The sequence below is a fragment of the Rhinoderma darwinii genome, chromosome 1 (genome assembly GCF_050947455.1).
Source record: "Rhinoderma darwinii isolate aRhiDar2 chromosome 1, aRhiDar2.hap1, whole genome shotgun sequence".
NCBI lineage: Eukaryota > Metazoa > Chordata > Amphibia > Anura > Rhinodermatidae > Rhinoderma > Rhinoderma darwinii.
This window is the reverse complement of record NC_134687.1, coordinates 668707919-668729881: the sequence shown is the minus strand read 5'-3', so window position 1 is coordinate 668729881 and position 21963 is coordinate 668707919. Positions and strand designations below refer to the sequence as shown.

Sequence of the window (21963 nt, the reverse complement as noted above, 5' to 3'; positions counted from 1 at the left end):
CCTCTCTTCTCCATTGATTGTTCTTAATACTCTCTGTATTTTCTTCTCTCTAATACCACAGTCTGTTGTCCTTTCTCCTCCATCATCCTGTTCTTAATACTCTCTGTATGTTCTTCTCTCTCTAATACCAGTCTGTTGTCCTCTCTCCTCCATCATCCTGTTCTTAATACTCTCTGTATATTCTTCTCTACCTAATACCAGTCTGTTATCCTCTCTTCCCATCGATTGTTCATAATACTCTCTGTATTTTCTTCTCTCTATAAAAATACCAGTTTGATGTCCTCTCTCCTCCATCGCTTGTTCTTAATACTCTCTGTATTGTCTTCTCTCTAATACCAGTCTGTTGTCCTCTCTCTCCTCCATCACTTGTTCTCGTTTCACGTGAACCTTTCCTTCAGCCTATGGTCACCTCCTTCCTGTTCCTTGCTGATCTAATCTTTATTGTTACTGATCTCCTCCTTGGTCGTCTAATTTGATCGGATGTCTCTCTGTGAGATCGCATGTAACAATATCTTTTTTTATGCTTACTTTTTGGCACATTAGATGGACGAGGTCTATGGCACATGTGGTGGTGTTCCCGGGACGTCTTCAGGTTGCAGCGCTCTCTCATGTGAGAAGTATACAGGACAAGTATACAAGGAAACCAATACTTTTCATGCTTCACGGATACACAGATGTCTTTCCCCAGCCGGACGGTCTGTCGATACCTCTAGTGATGTATAAGATGATATGATTACACTCTCATCTCATGCTGTAGAGGTCTCTTTCATATAGTCACAACGGTCTCTTATTCTGTCATAGTATAGATTTATAAGATTCTTGTCAAATGAGCGCTCTCATTAACGTCAGTCATTTCTGTCTCTTTATACGTCAGTTATTTGTATTATTTGTGTCAGCATCTGTCTCTTCACCTCTCACTGGCCGCAACACTCTCTTCTGCTGACGATTAATGTTTTATCTCCATCCAAATACTTATCACGTCCTTCCAAAAAAACGATATCTCTAAATGTCTCTTTACGTGTGCTGTCACTTCTCCTGGTTCTTTATATCAGATGTCTCTCCAGTCAATCTCTCTCCTGGTTCTTTATATCAGGTGTCTCTCCAGTCAGTATCTCTCCTGGTTCTTTATATCAGATGTCTCTCCAGTCAGTCTCTCTCCTGGTTCTTTATATCAGATGTCTCTCCAGTCAATCTCTCTCCTGGTTCTTTATATCAGGTGTCTCTCTTCTGGTTCTTTATATCAGGTGTCTCTTCAGTCAGTCTCTCTCCTGGTTCTTTATATCAGGTGTCTCTCCAGTCAGTCTCTCTCCTGGTTCTTTATATCAGGTGTCTCTACAGTCAGTCTCTCTCCTGGTTCTTTATATCAGGTGTCGCTCCAGTCAGTCTCTCTCCTGGTTCTTTATATCAGGTGTCTCTCCAGTCAGTCTCTCTCCTGGTTCTATATATCAGATGTCTCTCCAGTCAGACTCTCCCCTGGTTCTTTATATCAGGTGTCTCTCCAGTCAGTCTCTCTCCTGGTTCTTTATATCAGATGTCTCTCCAGTCAATCTCTCTCCTGGTTCTTTATATCAGGTGTCTCTCCAGTCAGTCTCTCTCCTGGTTCTACATATCAGATGTCTCTCCAGTCAGTCTCTCTAATGGTTCTTTATATCAGGTGTCTCTCCAGTCAGTCTCTCTCCTGGTTCTTTATAACAGGTGTCTCTCCAGTCAGTCTCTCTCCTGGTTCTTTATATCAGGTGTCTCTCCAGTCAGTCTCTCTCCTGGTTCTTTAGAACTGGTGTCTCTCCAGTCAGTCTCTCTCCTGGTTTTTTATATCAGGTGTCTCGTCTCTCCAGTCAGTCTCTCTCCTGGTTCTTTATATCAGGTATCTCTACAGTTAGTCTCTCTCCTGGTTCTTTATATCAGATGTCTCTCCAGTCAGTCTCTCTCCTGGTTCTTTATATCAGGTATCTCTACAGTCAGTCTCTCTCCTGGTTCTATATATCAGATGTCTCTCCAGTCAGTCTCTCTCCTGGTTCTTTATATCAGGTGTTTCTCCAGTCAGTCTCTCTCCTGGTTCTTTATATCAGATGTCTCTCCAGTCAGTCTCTCTCCTGGTTCTTTATATCAGGTGTCTCTCCAGTCAGTCTCTCTCCTGATTCTTTATATCAGATGTCTCTCCAGTCAGTCTTTCTCCTGGTTCTTTATATCAGATGTCTCTCCAGTCAGTCTCTCTCCTGGTTCTTTATATCAGGTGTCTCTCCAGTCAGTCTCTCTCCTGGTTCTTTATATCAGGTGTCTCTCCAGTCAGTCTCTCTCCTGATTCTTTATATCAGATGTCTCTCCTGTCAGTCTCTCTCCTGGTTCTTTATATCAGGTGTCTCTACAGTCAGTCCCTCTCCTGGTTCTTTATATCAGGCGTATCTCCAGTCAGTCTCTCTCCAGGTTCTTTATATCAGGTGTCTCGTCTCTCCAGTCATTCTCTCTCCTGGTTCTTTATATCAGGTGTCTCTCCAGTCAGTCTCTCTCCTGGTTCTATATATCAGGTGTCTCTCCAGTCAGTCTCTCTCCTGGTTCTTTATATCAGATGTCTCTCCTGTCAGTCTCTCTCCTGGTTCTTTATATCAGGTGTCTCTCCAGTCAGACTCTCTCCTTGTTCTTTATATCAGGTGTCTCTCCAGTTGTCTCTCTCCTGGTTCTTTATATCAGGTGTCTCTCCTGTCAGTCTCTCTCCTGGTTCTTTATATCAGGTGTCTCTCCAGTCAGACTCTCTCCTGGTTCTTTATATCAGGTGTCTCTCCAGTTGTCTCTCTCCTGGTTCTTTATATCAGATGTCTCTACAGTCAGTCTCTCTCCTGGTTCTATATATCAGGTGTATCTCCAGTCAGTCTCTCTCCTGGTTCTTTATATCAGGTGTCTCTTCAGTCAGTCTCTCTCCTGGTTCTTTATATCAGATGTCTCTCCAGTCAGTCTCTCTTCTGGTTCTTTATATCAGGTGTCTCTCCAGTCAGTCTCTCTCCTGGTTCTTTATATCAGGTGTCTCTACAGTCAGTCTCTCTCCTGGTTCTTTATATCAGATGTCTCTCCAGTCAGTCTCTCCCCTGGTTCTTTATATCAGGTGTCTCTTCAGTCAGTCTCTCTCCTGGTTCTTTATATCAGATGTCTCTCCAGTCAGTCTCTCTTCTGGTTCTTTATATCAGGTGTCTCTCCAGTCAGTCTCTCTCCTGGTTCTTTATATCAGGTGTCTCTACAGTCAGTCTCTCTCCTGGTTCTTTATATCAGATGTCTCTCCAGTCAGTCTCTCCTCTGGTTCTTTATATCAGGTGTCTCTTCAGTCAGTCTCTCTCCTGGTTCTTTATATCAGATGTCTCTCCAGTCAGTCTCTCTCCTGGTTCTTTATATCAGGTGTCTCTTCATCTCCAGTCTGTCTCTTTACCTCAGGGGTCTCCTCTTCTCTAGTCTGTCTCTTTACCTCAGGGGTCTCTTCTTCTTCTCTAGTCTGTCTCTTTACCTCAGGGGTCTCTTCTCTAGTCTGTCTCTTTACCTCAGGGGTCTCTTCTCTATTCTGTCTCTTTACCTCAGGGGTCTCTTCTTCTTCTCTAGTCTGTCTCTTTACCTCAGGGGTCTCTTCTTCTCTAGTCTGTTTCTTTACCTCAGGAGTCTCTTCTTCTCTAGTCTGTCTCTTTACCTTAGGGGTCTCTTCTCTAGTCTGTCTCTTTACCTCAGGGGTCTCTTCTTCTTCTCTAGTCTGTCTCTTTACCTTAGGGGTCTCTTCTTCTCTAGTCTGCCTCTTTACCTCAGGAGTCTCTTCTTCTCTAGTCTGTCTCTTTACCTCAGGGGTCTCTTCTTCTCTAGTCTGTCTCTTTACCTCAGGGGTCTCTTCTTCTCTAGTCTGTCTCTTTACCTCAGGGGTCTCTTCTTCTCTAGTCTGTCTCTTTACCTCAGGAGTCTCTTCTTCTTCTCTAGTCTGTCTTTACCTCAGGGGTCTCTTCTTCTTCTCTAGTCTGTCTCTTTACCTCAGGGGTCTCTTCTTCTCTAGTCTGTCTCTTTACCTCAGGGGTCTCTTCTCTAGTCTGTCTCTTTACCTCAGGGGTCTCTTCTCTATTCTGTCTCTTTACCTCAGGGGTCTCTTCTTCTTCTCTAGTCTGTCTCTTTACCTCAGGGGTCTCTTCTTCCCTAGTCTGTCTCTTTACCTCAGGAGTCTCTTCTTCTCTAGTCTGTCTCTTTACCTTAGGGGTCTCTTCTTCTCTAGTCTGTCTCTTTACCTCAGGGGTCTCTTCTTCTTCTCTAGTCTGTCTCTTTACCTTAGGGGTCTCTTCTTCTCTAGTCTGCCTCTTTACCTCAGGGGTCTCTTCTTCTCTAGTCTGCCTCTTTACCTCAGGAGTCTCTTCTTCTCTAGTCTGTCTCTTTACCTCAGGGGTCTCTTCTTCTCTAGTCTGTCTCTTTACCTCAGGGGTCTCTTCTTCTCTAGTCTGTCTCTTTACCTCAGGGGTCTCTTCTTCTCTAGTCTGTCTCTTTACCTCAGGAGTCTCTTCTTCTTCTCTAGTCTGTCTTTACCTCATATACCTTATATCAGATGTCTCTCCAGTCAGTCTCTCTTCTGGTTCTTTATATCAGGTGTCTCTCCAGTCAGTCTCTCTCCTGGTTCTTTATATCAGGTGTCTCTACAGTCAGTCTCTCTCCTGGTTCTTTATATCAGATGTCTCTCCAGTCAGTCTCTCCTCTGGTTCTTTATATCAGGTGTCTCTTCAGTCAGTCTCTCTCCTGGTTCTTTATATCAGATGTCTCTCCAGTCAGTCTCTCTCCTGGTTCTTTATATCAGGTGTCTCTTCATCTCCAGTCTGTCTCTTTACCTCAGGGGTCTCCTCTTCTCTAGTCTGTCTCTTTACCTCAGGGGTCTCTTCTTCTTCTCTAGTCTGTCTCTTTACCTCAGGGGTCTCTTCTCTAGTCTGTCTCTTTACCTCAGGGGTCTCTTCTCTATTCTGTCTCTTTACCTCAGGGGTCTCTTCTTCTTCTCTAGTCTGTCTCTTTACCTCAGGGGTCTCTTCTTCTCTAGTCTGTTTCTTTACCTCAGGAGTCTCTTCTTCTCTAGTCTGTCTCTTTACCTTAGGGGTCTCTTCTCTAGTCTGTCTCTTTACCTCAGGGGTCTCTTCTTCTTCTCTAGTCTGTCTCTTTACCTTAGGGGTCTCTTCTTCTCTAGTCTGCCTCTTTACCTCAGGAGTCTCTTCTTCTCTAGTCTGTCTCTTTACCTCAGGGGTCTCTTCTTCTCTAGTCTGTCTCTTTACCTCAGGGGTCTCTTCTTCTCTAGTCTGTCTCTTTACCTCAGGGGTCTCTTCTTCTCTAGTCTGTCTCTTTACCTCAGGAGTCTCTTCTTCTTCTCTAGTCTGTCTTTACCTCAGGGGTCTCTTCTTCTTCTCTAGTCTGTCTCTTTACCTCAGGGGTCTCTTCTTCTCTAGTCTGTCTCTTTACCTCAGGGGTCTCTTCTCTAGTCTGTCTCTTTACCTCAGGGGTCTCTTCTCTATTCTGTCTCTTTACCTCAGGGGTCTCTTCTTCTTCTCTAGTCTGTCTCTTTACCTCAGGGGTCTCTTCTTCCCTAGTCTGTCTCTTTACCTCAGGAGTCTCTTCTTCTCTAGTCTGTCTCTTTACCTTAGGGGTCTCTTCTTCTCTAGTCTGTCTCTTTACCTCAGGGGTCTCTTCTTCTTCTCTAGTCTGTCTCTTTACCTTAGGGGTCTCTTCTTCTCTAGTCTGCCTCTTTACCTCAGGGGTCTCTTCTTCTCTAGTCTGCCTCTTTACCTCAGGAGTCTCTTCTTCTCTAGTCTGTCTCTTTACCTCAGGGGTCTCTTCTTCTCTAGTCTGTCTCTTTACCTCAGGGGTCTCTTCTTCTCTAGTCTGTCTCTTTACCTCAGGGGTCTCTTCTTCTCTAGTCTGTCTCTTTACCTCAGGAGTCTCTTCTTCTTCTCTAGTCTGTCTTTACCTCAGGGGTCTCTTCTTCTTCTCTAGTCTGTCTCTTTACCTCAGGGGTCTCTTCTTCTCTAGTCTGTCTCTTTACCTCAGGGGTCTCTTCTCTAGTCTGTCTCTTTACCTCAGGGGTCTCTTCTTCTCTAGTCTCTCTTTACCTCAGGAGTCTCTTCTTCTTCTCTAGTCTCTCTTTACCTCAGGAGTCTCTTCTTCTTCTCTAGTCTGTCTCTTTACCTCAGGGGTCTCTTCTCTAGTCTGTCTTTACCTCAGGGGGTCCCTTCTTCTTCTCTAGTCTGTCTCTTTACCTCAGGGGTCTCTTCTTCTCTAGTCAGTCTCTTTACCTCAGGGGTCTCTTCTTCTTCTCTAGTCTGTCTCTTTACCTCAGGGGTCTCTTCTTCTTCTTTAGTCTGTCTCTTTACCTCAGGGGTCTCTTCTTCTCTAGTCTGTCTCTTTACCTCAGGGGTCTTTTCTTCTCTAGTCTGTCTCTTTACCTCAGGGGTCTCTTCTTCTCTAGTCAGTCTCTTTACCTCAGGGGTCTCTTCTTCTTCTCTAGTCTGTCTCTTTACCTCAGGGGTCTCTTCTTCTTCTCTAGTCTGTCTCTTTACCTCAGGGGTCTCTTCTTCTTCTCTAGTCTGTCTCTTTACCTCAGGGGTCTCTTCTTCTCTAGTCTGTCTCTTTACCTCAGGGGTCTCTTCTTCTCTAGTCTGTCTCTTTACCTCAGGGGTCTCTTCTCTAGTCTGTCTCTTTACCTCAGGGGTCTCTTCTTCTCTAGTCTGTCTCTTTACCTCAGGGGTCTCTTCTTCTCTAGTCTGTCTCTTTACCGCAGGGGTCTCTTCTTCTCTAGTCTGTCTCTTTACCTCAGGGGTCTCTTCTTCTCTAGTCTGTCTCTTTACCTCTGGAGTCTCTTCTTCTTCTCTAGTCTGTCTTTACCTCAGGGGTCTCTTCTTCTTCTCTAGTCTGTTTCTTTACCTCAGGGGTCTCTTCTTCTCTAGTCTGTCTCTTTACCTCAGGGGTCTCTTCATCTCAGGGGTCTCCTTCTCTAGTCAGTCTCTTTACCTCAGGGGTCTCTTCTTCTCTAGTCTCTCTTTACCTCAGGAGTCTCTTCTTCTTCTCTAGTCTGTCTCTTTACCTCAGGGGTCTCTTCTCTAGTCTGTCTTTACCTCAGGGGTCTCTTCTTCTTCTCCAGTCTGTCTCTTTACCTCAGGAGTCTCTTCTTCTCTAGTCTGTCTCTTTACCTCAGGAGTCTCTTCTTCTTCTCTAGTCTGTCTCTTTACCTCAGGGGTCTCTTCTCTAGTCTGTCTCTTTACCTCAGGGGGTCTCTTCTTCTCTAGTCTGTCTCTTTACCTCAGGGGTCTCTTCTTCTTCTCTAGTCTGTCTCTTTACCACAGGGGTCTCTTCTTCTTCTCTAGTCTGTCTCTTTACCACAGGGGTCTCTTCTTCTTCTCTAGTCTGTCTCTTTACCTCAGGGGTCTCTTCTTCTTCTCCAGTCTGTCTCTTTACCTCAGGGGTCTCTTCTTCTCTAGTCTGTCTCTTTACCTCAGGGGTCTCTTCTTCTTCTCTAGTCTGTCTCTTTACCTCAGGGGTCTCTTCTCTAGTCTGTCTCTTTACCTCAGGGGTCTCTTCTTCTTCTCTAGTCTGTCTCTTTACCTCAGGGGTCTCTTCTTCTTCTCTAGTCTGTCTCTTTACCTCAGGGGTCTCTTCTTCTTCTCTAGTCTGTCTCTTTACCTCAGGGGTCTCTTCTTCTTCTCTAGTCTGTCTCTTTACCTCAGGAGTCTCTTCTTCTTCTCTAGTCTGTCTTTACCTCAGGGGTCTCTTCTTCTTCTCTAGTCTGTCTCTTTACCTCAGGGGTCTCTTCTTCTCTAGTCTGTCTCTTTACCTCAGGGGTCTCTTCTCTAGTCTGTCTCTTTACCTCAGGGGTCTCTTCTTCTCTAGTCTGTCTCTTTATCTCAGTGGTCTCTTCTTCTCCAGTCAGTCTCTCTCCTGGTTCTTTATATCAGGTGTCTCTTCAGTCAGTCTCTCTCCTGGTTCTTTATATCAGATGTCTCTCCAGTCAGTCTCTCTTCTGGTTCTTTATATCAGGTGTCTCTTCAGTCAGTCTCTCTCCTGGTTCTTTATATCAGGTGTCTCTCCAGTCAGTCTCTCTCCTAGTTCTTTATATCAGGTGTCTCTACAGTCAGTCTCTCTCCTGATTCTTTATATCAGGTGTCTCTCCAGTCAGTCTCTCTCCTGGTTCTTTATATCAGGTGTCTCTTCAGTCAGTCTCTCTCCTGGTTCTTTATATCAGGTGTCTCTCCAGTCAGTCTCTCTCCTGGTTCTTTATATCAGGTGTCTCTCCAGTCAGTCTCTCTCCTGGTTCTTCATATCAGGTGTCTCTCCAGTCAGTCTCTCTCCTGCTTCTTTATATCAGATGTCTCTCCAGTCAGTCTCTCTCCTGGTTCTTTATATCAGGTGTCTCTTCATCTCCAGTCTGTCTCTTTACCTCAGGGGTCTCCTCTTCTCTAGTCTGTCTCTTTACCTCAGGGGTCTCTTCTTCTTCTCTAGTCTGTCTCTTTACCTCAGGGGTCTCTTCTCTAGTCTGTCTCTTTACCTCAGGGGTCTCTTCTCTAGTCTGTCTCTTTACCTCAGGGGTCTCTTCTTCTTCTCTAGTCTGTCTCTTTACCTCAGGGGTCTTTTCTTCTCTAGTCTGTCTCTTTACCTCAGGGGTCTCTTCTTCTCTAGTCTGTCTCTTTACCTCAGGGGTCTCCTCTTCTCTAGTCTGTCTCTTTACCTCAGGGGTCTCTTCTTCTTCTCTAGTCTGTCTCTTTACCTCAGGGGTCTCTTCTCTAGTCTGTCTCTTTACCTCAGGGGTCTCTTCTCTAGTCTGTCTCTTTACCTCAGGGGTCTCTTCTTCTTCTCTAGTCTGTCTCTTTACCTCAGGGGTCTTTTCTTCTCTAGTCTGTCTCTTTACCTCAGGGGTCTCTTCTTCTCTAGTCAGTCTCTTTACCTCAGGGGTCTCTTCTTCTTCTCTAGTCTGTCTCTTTACCTCAGGGGTCTCTTCTTCTTCTCTAGTCTGTCTCTTTACCTCAGGGGTCTCTTCTTCTTCTCTAGTCTGTCTCTTTACCTCAGGGGTCTCTTCTTCTCTAGTCAGTCTCTTTACCTCAGGGGTCTCTTCTTCTTCTCTAGTCTGTCTCATTACCTCAGGGGTCTCTTCTTCTCTAGTCTGTCTCTTTACCTCAGGGGTCTCTTCTTTTCTATTCTGTCTCTTTACCTCAGGGGTCTCTTCTTCTACTCTAGTCTGTCTCTTTACCTCAGGAGTCTCTTCTTTTCTATTCTGTCTCTTTACCTCAGGGGTCTCTTATTTTCTATTCTGTCTCTTTACCTCAGGGGTCTCGTCGTCTTCTTCAGTCTGTCTATTGAGGGTCTCCTCCTCTCCAGTCCGTGTATTTGGGGTCTCTTCCCCTCCAGTCCGTGTATTTGGGGGTATTTTCCTCTCCAGCCCGTCTATTGAGGGTCTCTTCCTCTCCAGTCCGTCTATTTGGGGGTCTCTTCCCCTCCAGTCCGTGTATTTGGGGTCTCTTCCCCTCCAGTCCGTCTATTTGGGTGTCTTTTCCTCTCCAGCCTGTCTATTGAGTGTCTCTTCCTCTCCAGTCCGTCTATTTGGGTGTCTACTCCCCTCCAGTCCGTGTATTTGGGGTCTCTTCCCATCCAGTCCGACTGTTTGGGGGTCTCTTCCTCTCCAGTCCGTCTATTTGGGGGTCTCTTCCTCTGTAGTCCGTCTATTTGGGGGGTCTCTTCCTCTCCAGCCCGTCTATTTGGGGTCTCTTCCTCTAAACTATCTCTTTCCTGTCAGGTTGTCTCTTCACAGGCTGTCTCTTAGTCACCGGTGAAAGAAGAAACCAACGCTAGAGCGCCATGTAAACATACTAAATATTGTCTCCGCTGAAGACACCATCTTGTTTGTGACGAGATGGTAAAAACTATGGCAGAATGGTCTCCAGAAACAGGGCGGACACGCACTCCGCACACAGACAGAAAGAAAGATCAGCATTCTGCGCGTGCGCACTGGTAAAACCCGGACAGACTGATAATATATTGTGGGTGTAGTTACACCAGAAAGTATATGGTGTGGATCGTACCATCTCCGGGGGTCGCTGCGGCCTAATACAGAGGAAGCGCCAGACTGTGAGTCTTCTTATAGTTATACTGAGCCCATTATATCTCCCCTATCCATCTACTCGTATATAGCGTCTCCTCTATGTATATATTATGTGTGATCAGGACTGGATCTCTCCTCTGTGTATATACTATGTGATCAGGACTGGATCTCTCCTCTGTGTATATATTATGTGTGATCAGGACTGGATCTCTCCTCCGTGTATATATTATGTGTGATCAGGACTGGATCTCTCCTCCATGTATATATTATGTGTGATCAGGACTGGATCTCTCTATGTATATATTATGTGATCAGGACTGGATCTCTCCTCTATGTATATATTATGTGATCAGGACTGGATCTCTCCTCCATGTATATATATATATTATGTGTGATCAGGACTGGATCTCTCCTCTATGTATATATTATGTGTGATCAGGACTGGATCTCTCCTCCATGTATATATATATATATTATGTGTGATCAGGACTGGATCTCTCCTCTATGTATATATTATGTGATCAGGACTGGATCTCTCCTCTGTGTATATATTATGTGTGATCAGGACTGGATCTCTCCTCTATGTATATATTATGTGATCAGGACTGGATCTCTCCTCTGTGTATATATTATGTGTGATCAGGACTGGATCTCTCTATGTATATATTATGTGTGATCAGGACTGGATCTCTCTATGTATATATTATGTGATCAGAACTGGATCTCTCTATGTATATATTATGTGATCAGGACTGGATCTCTCCTCCATGTATATATATATATATATTATGTGTGATCAGGACTGGATCTCTCCTCCGTGTATATATTGTGTGATCAGGACTGGATCTCTCCTCCATGTATATATTGTGTGATCAGGACTGGATCTCTCCTCTATGTATATATTATGTGATCAGGACTGGATCTCTCCTCCATGTATATATATATATTATGTGTGATCAGGACTGGATCTCTCCTCCATGTATATATTGTGTGATCAGGATTGGATCTCTCCTCCATGTATATATTGTGTGATCAGGACTGGATCTCTCCTCTATGTATATATTATGTGATCAGGACTGGATCTCTCCTCCATGTATATATATATATTATGTGTGATCAGGACTGGATCTCTCCTCTATGTATATATTATGTGATCAGGACTGGATCTCTCCTCTATGTATATATTATGTGATCAGGACTGGATCTCTCCTCTGTGTATATATTATGTGTGATCAGGACTGGATCTCTCCTCCATGTATATATTATGTGATCAGGACTGGATCTCTCCTCTATGTATATATTATGTGATCAGGACTGGATCTCTCCTCTGTGTATATATTATGTGTGATCAGGACTGGATCTCTCCTCTGTGTATATATTATGTGTGATCAGGACTGGATCTATCCTCTATGTATATATTATGTGTGATCAGGACTGGATCTCTCCACTGTGTATATAATATGTGTGATCAGGACTGGATCTCTCTATGTATATATTATGTGATCAGGACTGGATCTATCCTCTGTGTATATATTATGTGATCAGGACTGGATCTCTCCTCTGTGTATATATTATGTGTGATCAGGACTGGATCTCTCTATGTATATATTATGTGATCAGGACTGGATCTCTCCTCCATGTGTATATATATATATATATATATATATATATATATATATATATATATTGTGTGTGATCAGGACTGGATCTCTCCTCTATGTATATATTATGTGATCAGGACTGGATCTCTCCTCTGTATATATTATGTGTGATCAGGACTGGATCTCTCCTCTATGTATATATTATATGTGACCAGGACTGGATCTCTCTATGTATATATTATGTGATCAGGACTGGATCTCTCCTCTGTGTATATATTATGTGTGATCAGGACTGGATCTCTCCTCTGTATATATTGTGTGATCAGGACTGGATCTCTCCTCTGTGTATATATTATGTGTGACCAGGACTGGATCTCTCTGTGTGATCAGGACTGGATCTCTCCTCTGTGTATATATTATCTGTGATCTCCAGGAGGGGAGGATGATAGGAGTGATTGTATGTAGTGATCTCTGGTTACATGTCAGTCTCCTGTGATCTCCAGTATAATAATCTACGTCTGGTGTGTGATCAGGACTGGATCTCTCCTCCATGTATATATTATGTGTGATCAGGACTGGATCTATCCTCTGTGTATATAATATGTGTGATCAGGACTGGATCTCTCCTCTGTATATAATATGTGTGATCAGGACTGGATCTCTCCTCCATGTATATATTGTGTGATCAGGACTGGATCTCTCCTCCATGTATATATTATGTGATCAGGACTGGATCTCTCCTTTGTGTATATATTATATGTGATCAGGACTGGATCTCTCCTTTGTGTATATATTATATGTGATCAGGACTGGATCTCTCCTCCATGTATATATATATATATATTATGTGTGATCAGGACTGGATCTCTCCTCTGTGTATATATTGTGTGATCAGGACTGGATCTCTCCTCCGTGTATATATTGTGTGATCAGGACTGGATCTCTCCTCCATGTATATATTGTGTGATCAGGATTGGATCTCTCCTCCATGTATATATTGTGTGATCAGGACTGGATCTCTCCTCTATGTATATAGAGGAGAGATCCAGAGAGATAGAGATAGGAGTGATTGTATGTAGTGATCTCTGGTTACATGTAAGTCTCCTGTGATCTCCAGTATAATAATCTACGTCTGGTGTGTGATCAGGTCGGGATCTCTCCTCTCCGTGTCCATTATGATTGAGGTGGTCGGTAAGCTGGTCCGCGGTCCGGTCTTCTTAGCCGGTGAGGTCCTGGAGTGCGTCGTCACCTTCACCAACCCGTTGTCCGCACTCTCCACCTCTGCCAGCAGGTAGGTGTCTCCAGGACGAGGCCGTGGCGTTCGTCATTATTGCTGCCGGGGTTCCTCTCGTCTCAAGCAGATCCCACACGCTGAGTAATTTGGTTATTTCTTACACCGCCACAAGTGCACCTCCGGGAGGGACCGTATATGAAGTAGAAGCGGTAATGAAACCCCCTCCCACTCCCCTTAGTTGTCCATGTTGGGGTAGAATCGGTATCCGCCAGGAGGTGAAGCCTTTTGAAGGGCCGTGGTTCTGAACGGCGGCTGCCAGTCCTAACCCATGGCTGTCCAATCAGGAGCCCTGATACTAGTCTGTACATACAGGCGACACCACTTAAATTGTTTTATATCAGGAGTACTATTAGGAGGAGGTGTTATATATCAGGTGTACTATTAGGAGGAGATGTTATATGTCAGGAGTACTATTAGGAGGAGATGTTATATATCAGGAGTACTATTAGGAGGAGGTGTTATATATCAGGAGTACTATTAGGAGGAGATGTTATATATCAGATGTACTATTAGGAGGAGATGTTATATATCAGGAGTACTATTAGGAGGAGATGTTATATATCAGGAGTACTATTAGGAGGAGATGTTATATGTCAGGAGTACTATTAGGAGGAGATGTTATATATCAGGTGTACTATTAGGAGGAGATGTTATATATCAGGTGTACTATTAGGAGGAGATGTTATATATCAGGAGTACTATTAGGAGGAGATGTTATATATCAGGTGTACTATCAGGAGGAGATGTTATATATCAGGAGTACTATTAGGAGGAGATGTTATATATCAGGTGTACTATTAGGAGGAGATGTTATATATCAGGAGTACTATTAGGAGGAGATGTTATATATCAGGTGTACTATTAGGAGGAGGTGTTATATATCAGGAGTACTATTAGGAGGAGGTGTTATATATCAGGTGTACTATTAGGAGGAGATGTTATATATCAGGTGTACTATTAGGAGGAGGTGTTATATATCAGGAGTACTATTAGGAGGAGGTGTTATATATCAGGTGTACTATTAGGAGGAGATGTTATATGTCAGGAGTACTATTAGGAGGAGATGTTATATATCAGGAGTACTATTAGGAGGAGGTGTTATATATCAGATGTACTATTAGGAGGAGATGTTATATATCAGGAGTACTATTAGGAGGAGATGTTATATATCAGGAGTACTATTAGGAGGAGATGTTATATATCAGATGTACTATTAGGAGGAGATGTTATATATCAGGAGTACTATTAGGAGGAGATGTTATATATCAGGAGTACTATTAGGAGGAGATGTTATATGTCAGGAGTACTATTAGGAGGAGATGTTATATATCAGGTGTACTATTAGGAGGAGATGTTATATATCAGGTGTACTATTAGGAGGAGATGTTATATATCAGGAGTACTATTAGGAGGAGATGTTATATATCAGGTGTACTATCAGGAGGAGATGTTATATATCAGGAGTACTATTAGGAGGAGATGTTATATATCAGGTGTACTATTAGGAGGAGATGTTATATATCAGGAGTACTATTAGGAGGAGATGTTATATATCAGGAGGAGATGTTATATATCAGGTGTACTATTAGGAGGAGGTGTTATATATCAGGTGTACTATTAGGAGGAGATGTTATATATCAGGAGTACTATTAGGAGGAGATGTTATATATCAGGTATACTATTAGGAGGAGATGTTATATATCAGGAGGAGATGTTATATATCAGGTGTACTATTAGGAGGAGATGTTATATATCAGGAGGAGATGTTATATATCAGGAGTACTATTAGGAGGAGATGTTATATATCAGGAGTACTATTAGGAGGAGATGTTATATATCAGGAGTACTATTAGGAGGAGATGTTATATATTAGGAGTACTATTAGGAGGAGATGTTATATGTCAGGTGTACTATTAGGAGGAGATGTTATATATCAGGTGTACTATTAGGAGGAGATGTTATATATCAGGAGTACTATTAGGAGGAGGTGTTATATATCAGGAGTACTATTAGGAGGAGATGTTATATATCAGGAGTACTATTAGGAGGAGAGGTTATATGTCAGGAGTACTATTAGGAGGAGATGTTATATATCAGGTGTACTATTAGGAGGAGATGTTATATATCAGGTATACTATTAGGAGGAGGTGTTATATATCAGGAGTACTATTAGGAGGAGATGTTATATATCAGGTGTACTATTAGGAGGAGATGTTATATATCAGGAGTACTATTAGGAGGAGATGTTATATATCAGGTGTACTATTAGGAGGAGGTGTTATATATCAGGTATACTATTAGGAGGAGGTGTTATATATCAGGAGTACTATTAGGAGGAGATGTTATATATCAGGTGTACTATTAGGAGGAGATGTTATATATCAGGAGTACTATTAGGAGGAGATGTTAGATATCAGGAGTACTATTAGGAGGAGATGTTATATATCAGGAGCACTATTAGGAGGAGATGTTATATATCAGGAGTACTATTAGGAGGAGGTGTTATATATCGGGTATACTATTAGGAGGAGATGTTATATATCAGGTGTACTATTAGGAGGAGATGTTATATATCAGGAGTACTATTAGGAGGAGATGTTATATATCAGGTGTACTATTAGGAGGAGATGTTATATATCAGGAGTACTATTAGGAGGAGATGTTATATATCAGGAGTACTATTAGGAGGAGATGTTATATATCAGGAGTACTATTAGGAGGAGATGTTATATATCAGGAGTACTATTAGGAGGAGATGTTATATATCAGGAGTACTACTAGGAGGAGATGTTATATATCAGGAGTACTATTAGGAGGAGATGTTATATATCAGGAGTACTATCAGGAGGAGATGTTATATATCAGGTGTACTATTAGGAGGAGATGTTATATATCAGGTGTACTATTAGGAGGAGATGTTATATATCAGGAGTACTATTAGGAGGAGATGTTATATATCAGGAGTACTATTAGGAGGAGGTGTTATATATCAGGAGGAGATGTTATATATCAGGTGTACTATTAGGAGGAGATGTTATATATCAGGAGGAGATGTTATATATCAGGAGTACTATTAGGAGGAGAGGTTATATGTCAGGTGTACTATTAGGAGGAGATGTTATATATCAGGTATACTATTAGGAGGAGATGTTATATATCAGGAGGAGATGTTCTATATCAGGTGTACTATTAGGAGGAGATGTTATATATCAGGAGTACTATTAGGAGGAGATGTTATATATCAGGTGTACTATTAGGGGGAGATGTTATATATCAGGAGTACTATTAGGAGGAGATGTTATATATCAGGTATACTATTAGGAGGAGGTGTTCTATATCAGGTGTACTATTAGGAGGAGATGTTATATATCAGGAGTACTATTAGGAGGAGATGTTATATATCAGGTGTACTATTAGGAGGAGATGTTATATATCAGGTGTACTATTAGGATGAGATGTTATATATCAGGTGTACTATTAGGGGGAGATGTTATATATCAGGAGTACTATCAGGAGGAGATGTTATATATCAGGTATACTATTAGGAGAAGATGTTATATATCAGGTGTACTATTAGGAGGAGATGTTATATATCAGGAGTACTATTAGGAGGAGAGGTTATATGTCAGGAGTACTATTAGGAGGAGATGATATATATCAGGAGTACTATTAGGAGGAGATGTTATATATCAGGAGTACTATTAGGAGGAGATGATATATATCAGGAGTACTATTAGGAGGAGATGTTATATATCAGATGTACTATTAGGAGGAGATGTTATATATCAGGAGTACTATTAGGAGGAGATGTTATATATCAGGACTACTATTAGGAGGAGATGTTATATATCAGATGTACTATTAGGAGGAGATGTTATATATCAGGACTACTATTAGGAGGAGATGTTATATATCAGATGTACTATTAGGAGGAGATGTTATATATCAGGAGTACTATTAGGAGGAGAGGTTATATGTCAGGTGTACTATTAGGAGTAGATGTTATATATCAGGAGTACTATTAGGAGGAGATGTTATATATCAGGTGTACTATTAGGAGGAGATGTTATATATCAGGAGGAGATGTTATATATCAGGAGTACTATTAGGAGGAGGTGTTATATATCGGGTATACTATTAGGAGGAGATGTTATATATCAGGAGTACTATTAGGAGGAGATGTTATATATCAGGTGTACTATTAGGAGGAGATGTTATATATTAGGAGGAGATGTTATATATCAGGAGTACTATTAGGAGGAGATGTTATATATCAGGAGTACTATTAGGAGGAGATGTTATATATCAGGAGTAATATTAGGAGGAGATGTTATATATCAGGAGTAATATTAGGAGGAGATGTTATATATCAGGAGACTATTAGGAGGAGATGTTATATATCAGGAGTACTATTAGGAGGAGATGTTATATGTCATGAGTACTATTAGGAGGAGATGTTATATATCAGGAGTACTATTAGGAGAAGATGTTATATATCAGGTGTACTATTAGGAGGAGATGTTATATATCAGGAGTACTATTAGGAGGAGAGGTTATATGTCAGGAGTACTATTAGGAGGAGATGTTATATATCAGGTGTACTATTAGGAGGAGATGTTATATATCAGGACTACTATTAGGAGGAGATGTTATATATCAGATGTACTATTAGGAGGAGATGTTATATATCAGGAGTACTATTAGGAGGAGATGTTATATATCAGGAGTACTATTAGGAGGAGAGGTTATATGTCAGGTGTACTATTAGGAGGAGATGTTATATATCAGGAGTACTATTAGGAGGAGATGTTATATATCAGGAACACTATTAGGAGGAGATGTTATATATCAGGAGGAGATGTTATATATCAGGAGTACTATTAGGAGGAGATGATATATATCAGGAGTACTATTAGGAGGAGATGTTATATATCAGATGTACTATTAGGAGGAGATGTTATATATCAGGAGTACTATTAGGAGGAGATGTTATATATCAGGAGTACTATTAGGAGGAGAGGTTATATGTCAGGTGTACTATTAGGAGGAGATGTTATATATCAGGAGTACTATTAGGAGGAGATGTTATATATCAGGAACACTATTAGGAGGAGATGTTATATATCAGGAGGAGATGTTATATATCAGGAGTACTATTAGGAGGAGATGATATATATCAGGAGTACTATTAGGAGGAGATGTTATATATCAGATGTACTATTAGGAGGAGATGTTATATATCAGGAGTACTATTAGGAGGAGATGTTATATATCAGGTGTACTATTAGGAGGAGATGTTATATATCAGGAGTACTATTAGGAGGAGATGTTATATATCAGGAACACTATTAGGAGGAGATGTTATATATCAGGAGGAGATGTTATATATCAGGAGTACTATTAGGAGGAGATGATATATATCAGGAGTACTATTAGGAGGAGATGTTATATATCAGGAGTAATATTAGGAGGAGATGTTATATATCAGGAGTACTATTAGGAGGAGATGTTATATATCAGGAGTACTATTAGGAGGAGATGTTATATATCAGGAGTACTATTAGGAGGAGATGTTATATATCAGGAGTACTATTAGGAGGAGATGTTATATATCAGGTGTACTATTAGGAGGAGATGTTATATATCAGGTGTACTATTAGGAGGAGATGTTATATATCCGGTGTACTATTAGGAGGAGATTATATATATCAGGAGTACTATTAGGAGGAGATGTTATATATCAGGAGCACTATTAGGAGGAGATGTTATATATCAGGAGTACTATTAGGAGGAGATGTTATATATCAGGAGTACTATTAGGGTATGTGCACACACACTAATTACGTCCGTAATGGACGGACGTATTTCGGCCGCAAGTCCCGGACCGAACACAGTGCAGGGAGCCGGGCTCCTAGCATCATACTTATGTACGACGCTAGGAGTCCCTGCCTTGCTGCAGGACAACTGTCCCGTAGTATAATCATGTTTACAGTACGGGACAGTTGTCCTGCAGCGAGGCAGGGACTCCTAGCGTCGTACATAAGTATGATGCTAGGAGCCCGGCTCCCTGCACTGTGTTCGGTCCGGGACTTGCGGCCGAAATACGTCCGTCCATTACGGACGTAATTAGTGTGTGTGCACATACCCTTAGGAGGAGGTGTTATATATCAGGTGTACTATTAGGAGGAGATGTTATATATCAGGTATACTATTAGGAGAAGATGTTATATATCAGGTGTACTATTAGGAGGAGATGTTATATATCAGGTGTACTATTAGGAGGAGATGTTATATATCAGGAGTACTATTAGGAGGAGATGTTATATATCAGGTGTACTATTAGGAGGAGATGTTATATATCAGGACTACTATTAGGAGGAGATGTTATATATCAGAAGTACTATTAGGAGGAGATGTTATATATCAGGTGTACTATTAGGAGGAGATGTTATATATCAGGAGTACTATTAGGAGGAGATGTTATATATCAGGTGTACTATTAGGAGGAGATGTTATATATCAGGAGTACTATTAGGAGGAGATGTTATATATCAGGAGTACTATTAGGAGGAGATGTTATATATCAGGAACACTATTAGGAGGAGATGTTAGTTATATATCAGGAGGAGATGTTATATATCAGGAGTACTATTAGGAGGAGGTGTTATATATCAGGTGTACTATTAGGAGGAGATGTTATATATCAGAAGTACTATTAGGAGGAGATTTTATATATCAGGTGTACTATTAGGAGGAGATGTTATATATCAGGAGTACTATTAGGAGGAGATGTTATATATCAGGTGTACTATTAGGAGGAGATGTTATATATCAGGTGTACTATTAGGAGGAGATGTTATATATCAGGAGTACTATTAGGAGGAGATGTTATATATCAGGAGTACTATTAGGAGGAGATGTTATATGTCAGGAGTACTATTAGGAGGAGAGGTTATATGTCAGGAGTACTATTAGGAGGAGATGTTATATATCAGGTGTACTATTAGGAGGAGATGTTATATATCAGGAGTACTATTAGGAGGAGATGTTATATATCACGAGTACTATTAGGAGGAGATGTTATATATCAGGACTACTATTAGGAGGAGATGTTATATATCAGATGTACTATTAGGAGGAGATGTTATATATCAGGAGTACTATTAGGAGGAGATGTTATATATCAGGAGTACTATTAGGAGGAGAGGTTATATGTCAGGTGTACTATTAGAAAGAGATGTTATATATCAGGAGTACTATTAGGAGGAGATGTTATATATCAGGAACACTATTAGGAGGAGATGTTATATATCAGGAGTACTATTAGGAGGAGATGTTTTATATCAGGAGTACTATTAGGAGGAGATGTTATATATCAGGTGTACTATTAGGAGAAGATGTTATATATCAGGTGTACTATTAGGAGGAGATGTTATATATCAGGAGTACTATTAGGAGGAGATGTTATATATCAGGAGTACTATTAGGAGGAGATGTTATATATCAGGAGTACTATTAGGAGGAGATGTTATATATCAGGTGTACTATTAGGAGAAGATGTTATATATCAGGAGTACTATTATGAGGAGATGTTATATATCAGGAGTACTATTAGGAGGAGATGTTATATATCAGGAGTACTATTAGGAGGAGATGTTATATATCAGGAGTACTACTAGGAGGAGATGTTATATATCAGGAGTACTATTAGGAGGAGATGTTATATATCAGGTATACTATTAGGAGAAGATGTTATATATCAGGTGTACTATTAGGAGGAGATGTTATATATCAGGAGTACTATTAGGAGGAGATGTTATATATCAGGTATACTATTAGGAGAAGATGTTATATATCAGGTGTACTATTAGGAGGAGATGTTATATATCAGGAGTACTATTAGGAGGAGATGTTATATATCAGGAGTACTATTAGGAGGAGAGGTTATATGTCAGGTGTACTATTAGAAGGAGATGTTATATGTCAGGAGTACTATTAGGAGGAGATGTTATATATCAGGAACACTATTAGGAGGAGATGTTATATATCAGGAGTACTATTAGGAGGAGATGTTATATATCAGGAGTACTATTAGGAGGAGATGTTATATGTCAGGAGTACTATTAGGAGGAGATGTTATATATCAGGAGTACTATTAGGAGGAGATGTTATATATCAGGAGTACTATTAGGAGGAGAGGTTATATGTCAGGTGTACTATTAGGAGGAGATGTTATATATCAGGAGTACTATTAGGAGGAGATGTTATATATCAGGTGTACTATTAGGAGGAGAGGTTATATGTCAGGTGTACTATTAGAAGGAGATGTTATATATCAGGAGTACTATTAGGAGGAGATGTTATATATCAGGAACACTATTAGGAGGAGATGTTATATATCAGGAGTACTATTAGGAGGAGATGTTATATATCAGGAGTACTATTAGGAGGAGATGTTATATGTCAGGAGTACTATTAGAAGGAGATGTTATATATCAGGAGTACTATTAGGAGGAGATGTTATATATCAGGAACACTATTAGGAGGAGATGTTATATATCAGGAGTACTATTAGGAGGAGATGTTATATATCAGGAGTACTATTAGGAGGAGATGTTATATGTCAGGAGTACTATTAGGAGGAGATGTTATATATCAGGTGTACTATTAGGAGGAGATGTTATATATCAGGTGTACTATTAGGAGGAGATGTTATATATCAGGTGTACTATTAGGAGGAGATGTTTTATATCAGGAGTACTATTAGGAGGAGATGTTATATATCAGGTGTACTATTAGGAGAAGATGTTATATATCAGGTGTACTATTAGGAGGAGATGTTATATATCAGGAGTACTATTATGAGGAGATGTTATATATCAGGAGTACTATTAGGAGGAGAGGTTATATGTCAGGTGTACTATTAGAAGGAGATGTTATATATCAGGAGTACTATTAGGAGGAGATGTTATATATCAGGAACACTATTAGGAGGA

General features: G+C 40.9%; 3 protein-coding genes across 5 annotated transcripts in view; 1 reads left to right on the top strand and 2 right to left on the bottom strand.

The window, feature by feature from the left end:
• Positions 1-9827, bottom strand: part of GBA2 (glucosylceramidase beta 2) — a 91225-nt gene extending 81398 nt beyond the window's left edge. The window contains exons 1-2 of one of the 3 annotated variants that reach the window (XM_075844442.1): positions 9296-9827; positions 529-709 (exon numbers count right to left, since the gene is read on the bottom strand). The gene's annotated coding sequence lies outside the window, so the exon portion shown is untranslated. Of the gene's footprint in view, positions 1-528; positions 710-911; positions 7559-9295 lie in introns of those variants that run through there. The other 2 variants (XM_075844453.1, XM_075844462.1) reach the window with 2 other exon arrangements.
• On the bottom strand, positions 7561-9324 carry LOC142664972 (uncharacterized). Its single transcript, XM_075844487.1, has one exon. The coding sequence runs from the start codon at positions 9107-9109 to the stop codon at positions 8357-8359; it is 753 nt and encodes a 250-aa protein (XP_075700602.1). The 5' UTR covers positions 9110-9324; the 3' UTR covers positions 7561-8356.
• Positions 9058-21963, top strand: part of RGP1 (RGP1 partner of RAB6A GEF complex) — a 43044-nt gene continuing 30138 nt past the window's right edge. Inside the window, exons 1-2 of the mRNA XM_075844478.1 lie at positions 9058-10098; positions 12821-12964. Of these exons, the coding sequence (XP_075700593.1) occupies positions 12849-12964 (116 nt within the window). The 5' untranslated portion in view covers positions 9058-10098; positions 12821-12848. The remainder of the gene's footprint in view (positions 10099-12820; positions 12965-21963) is intronic.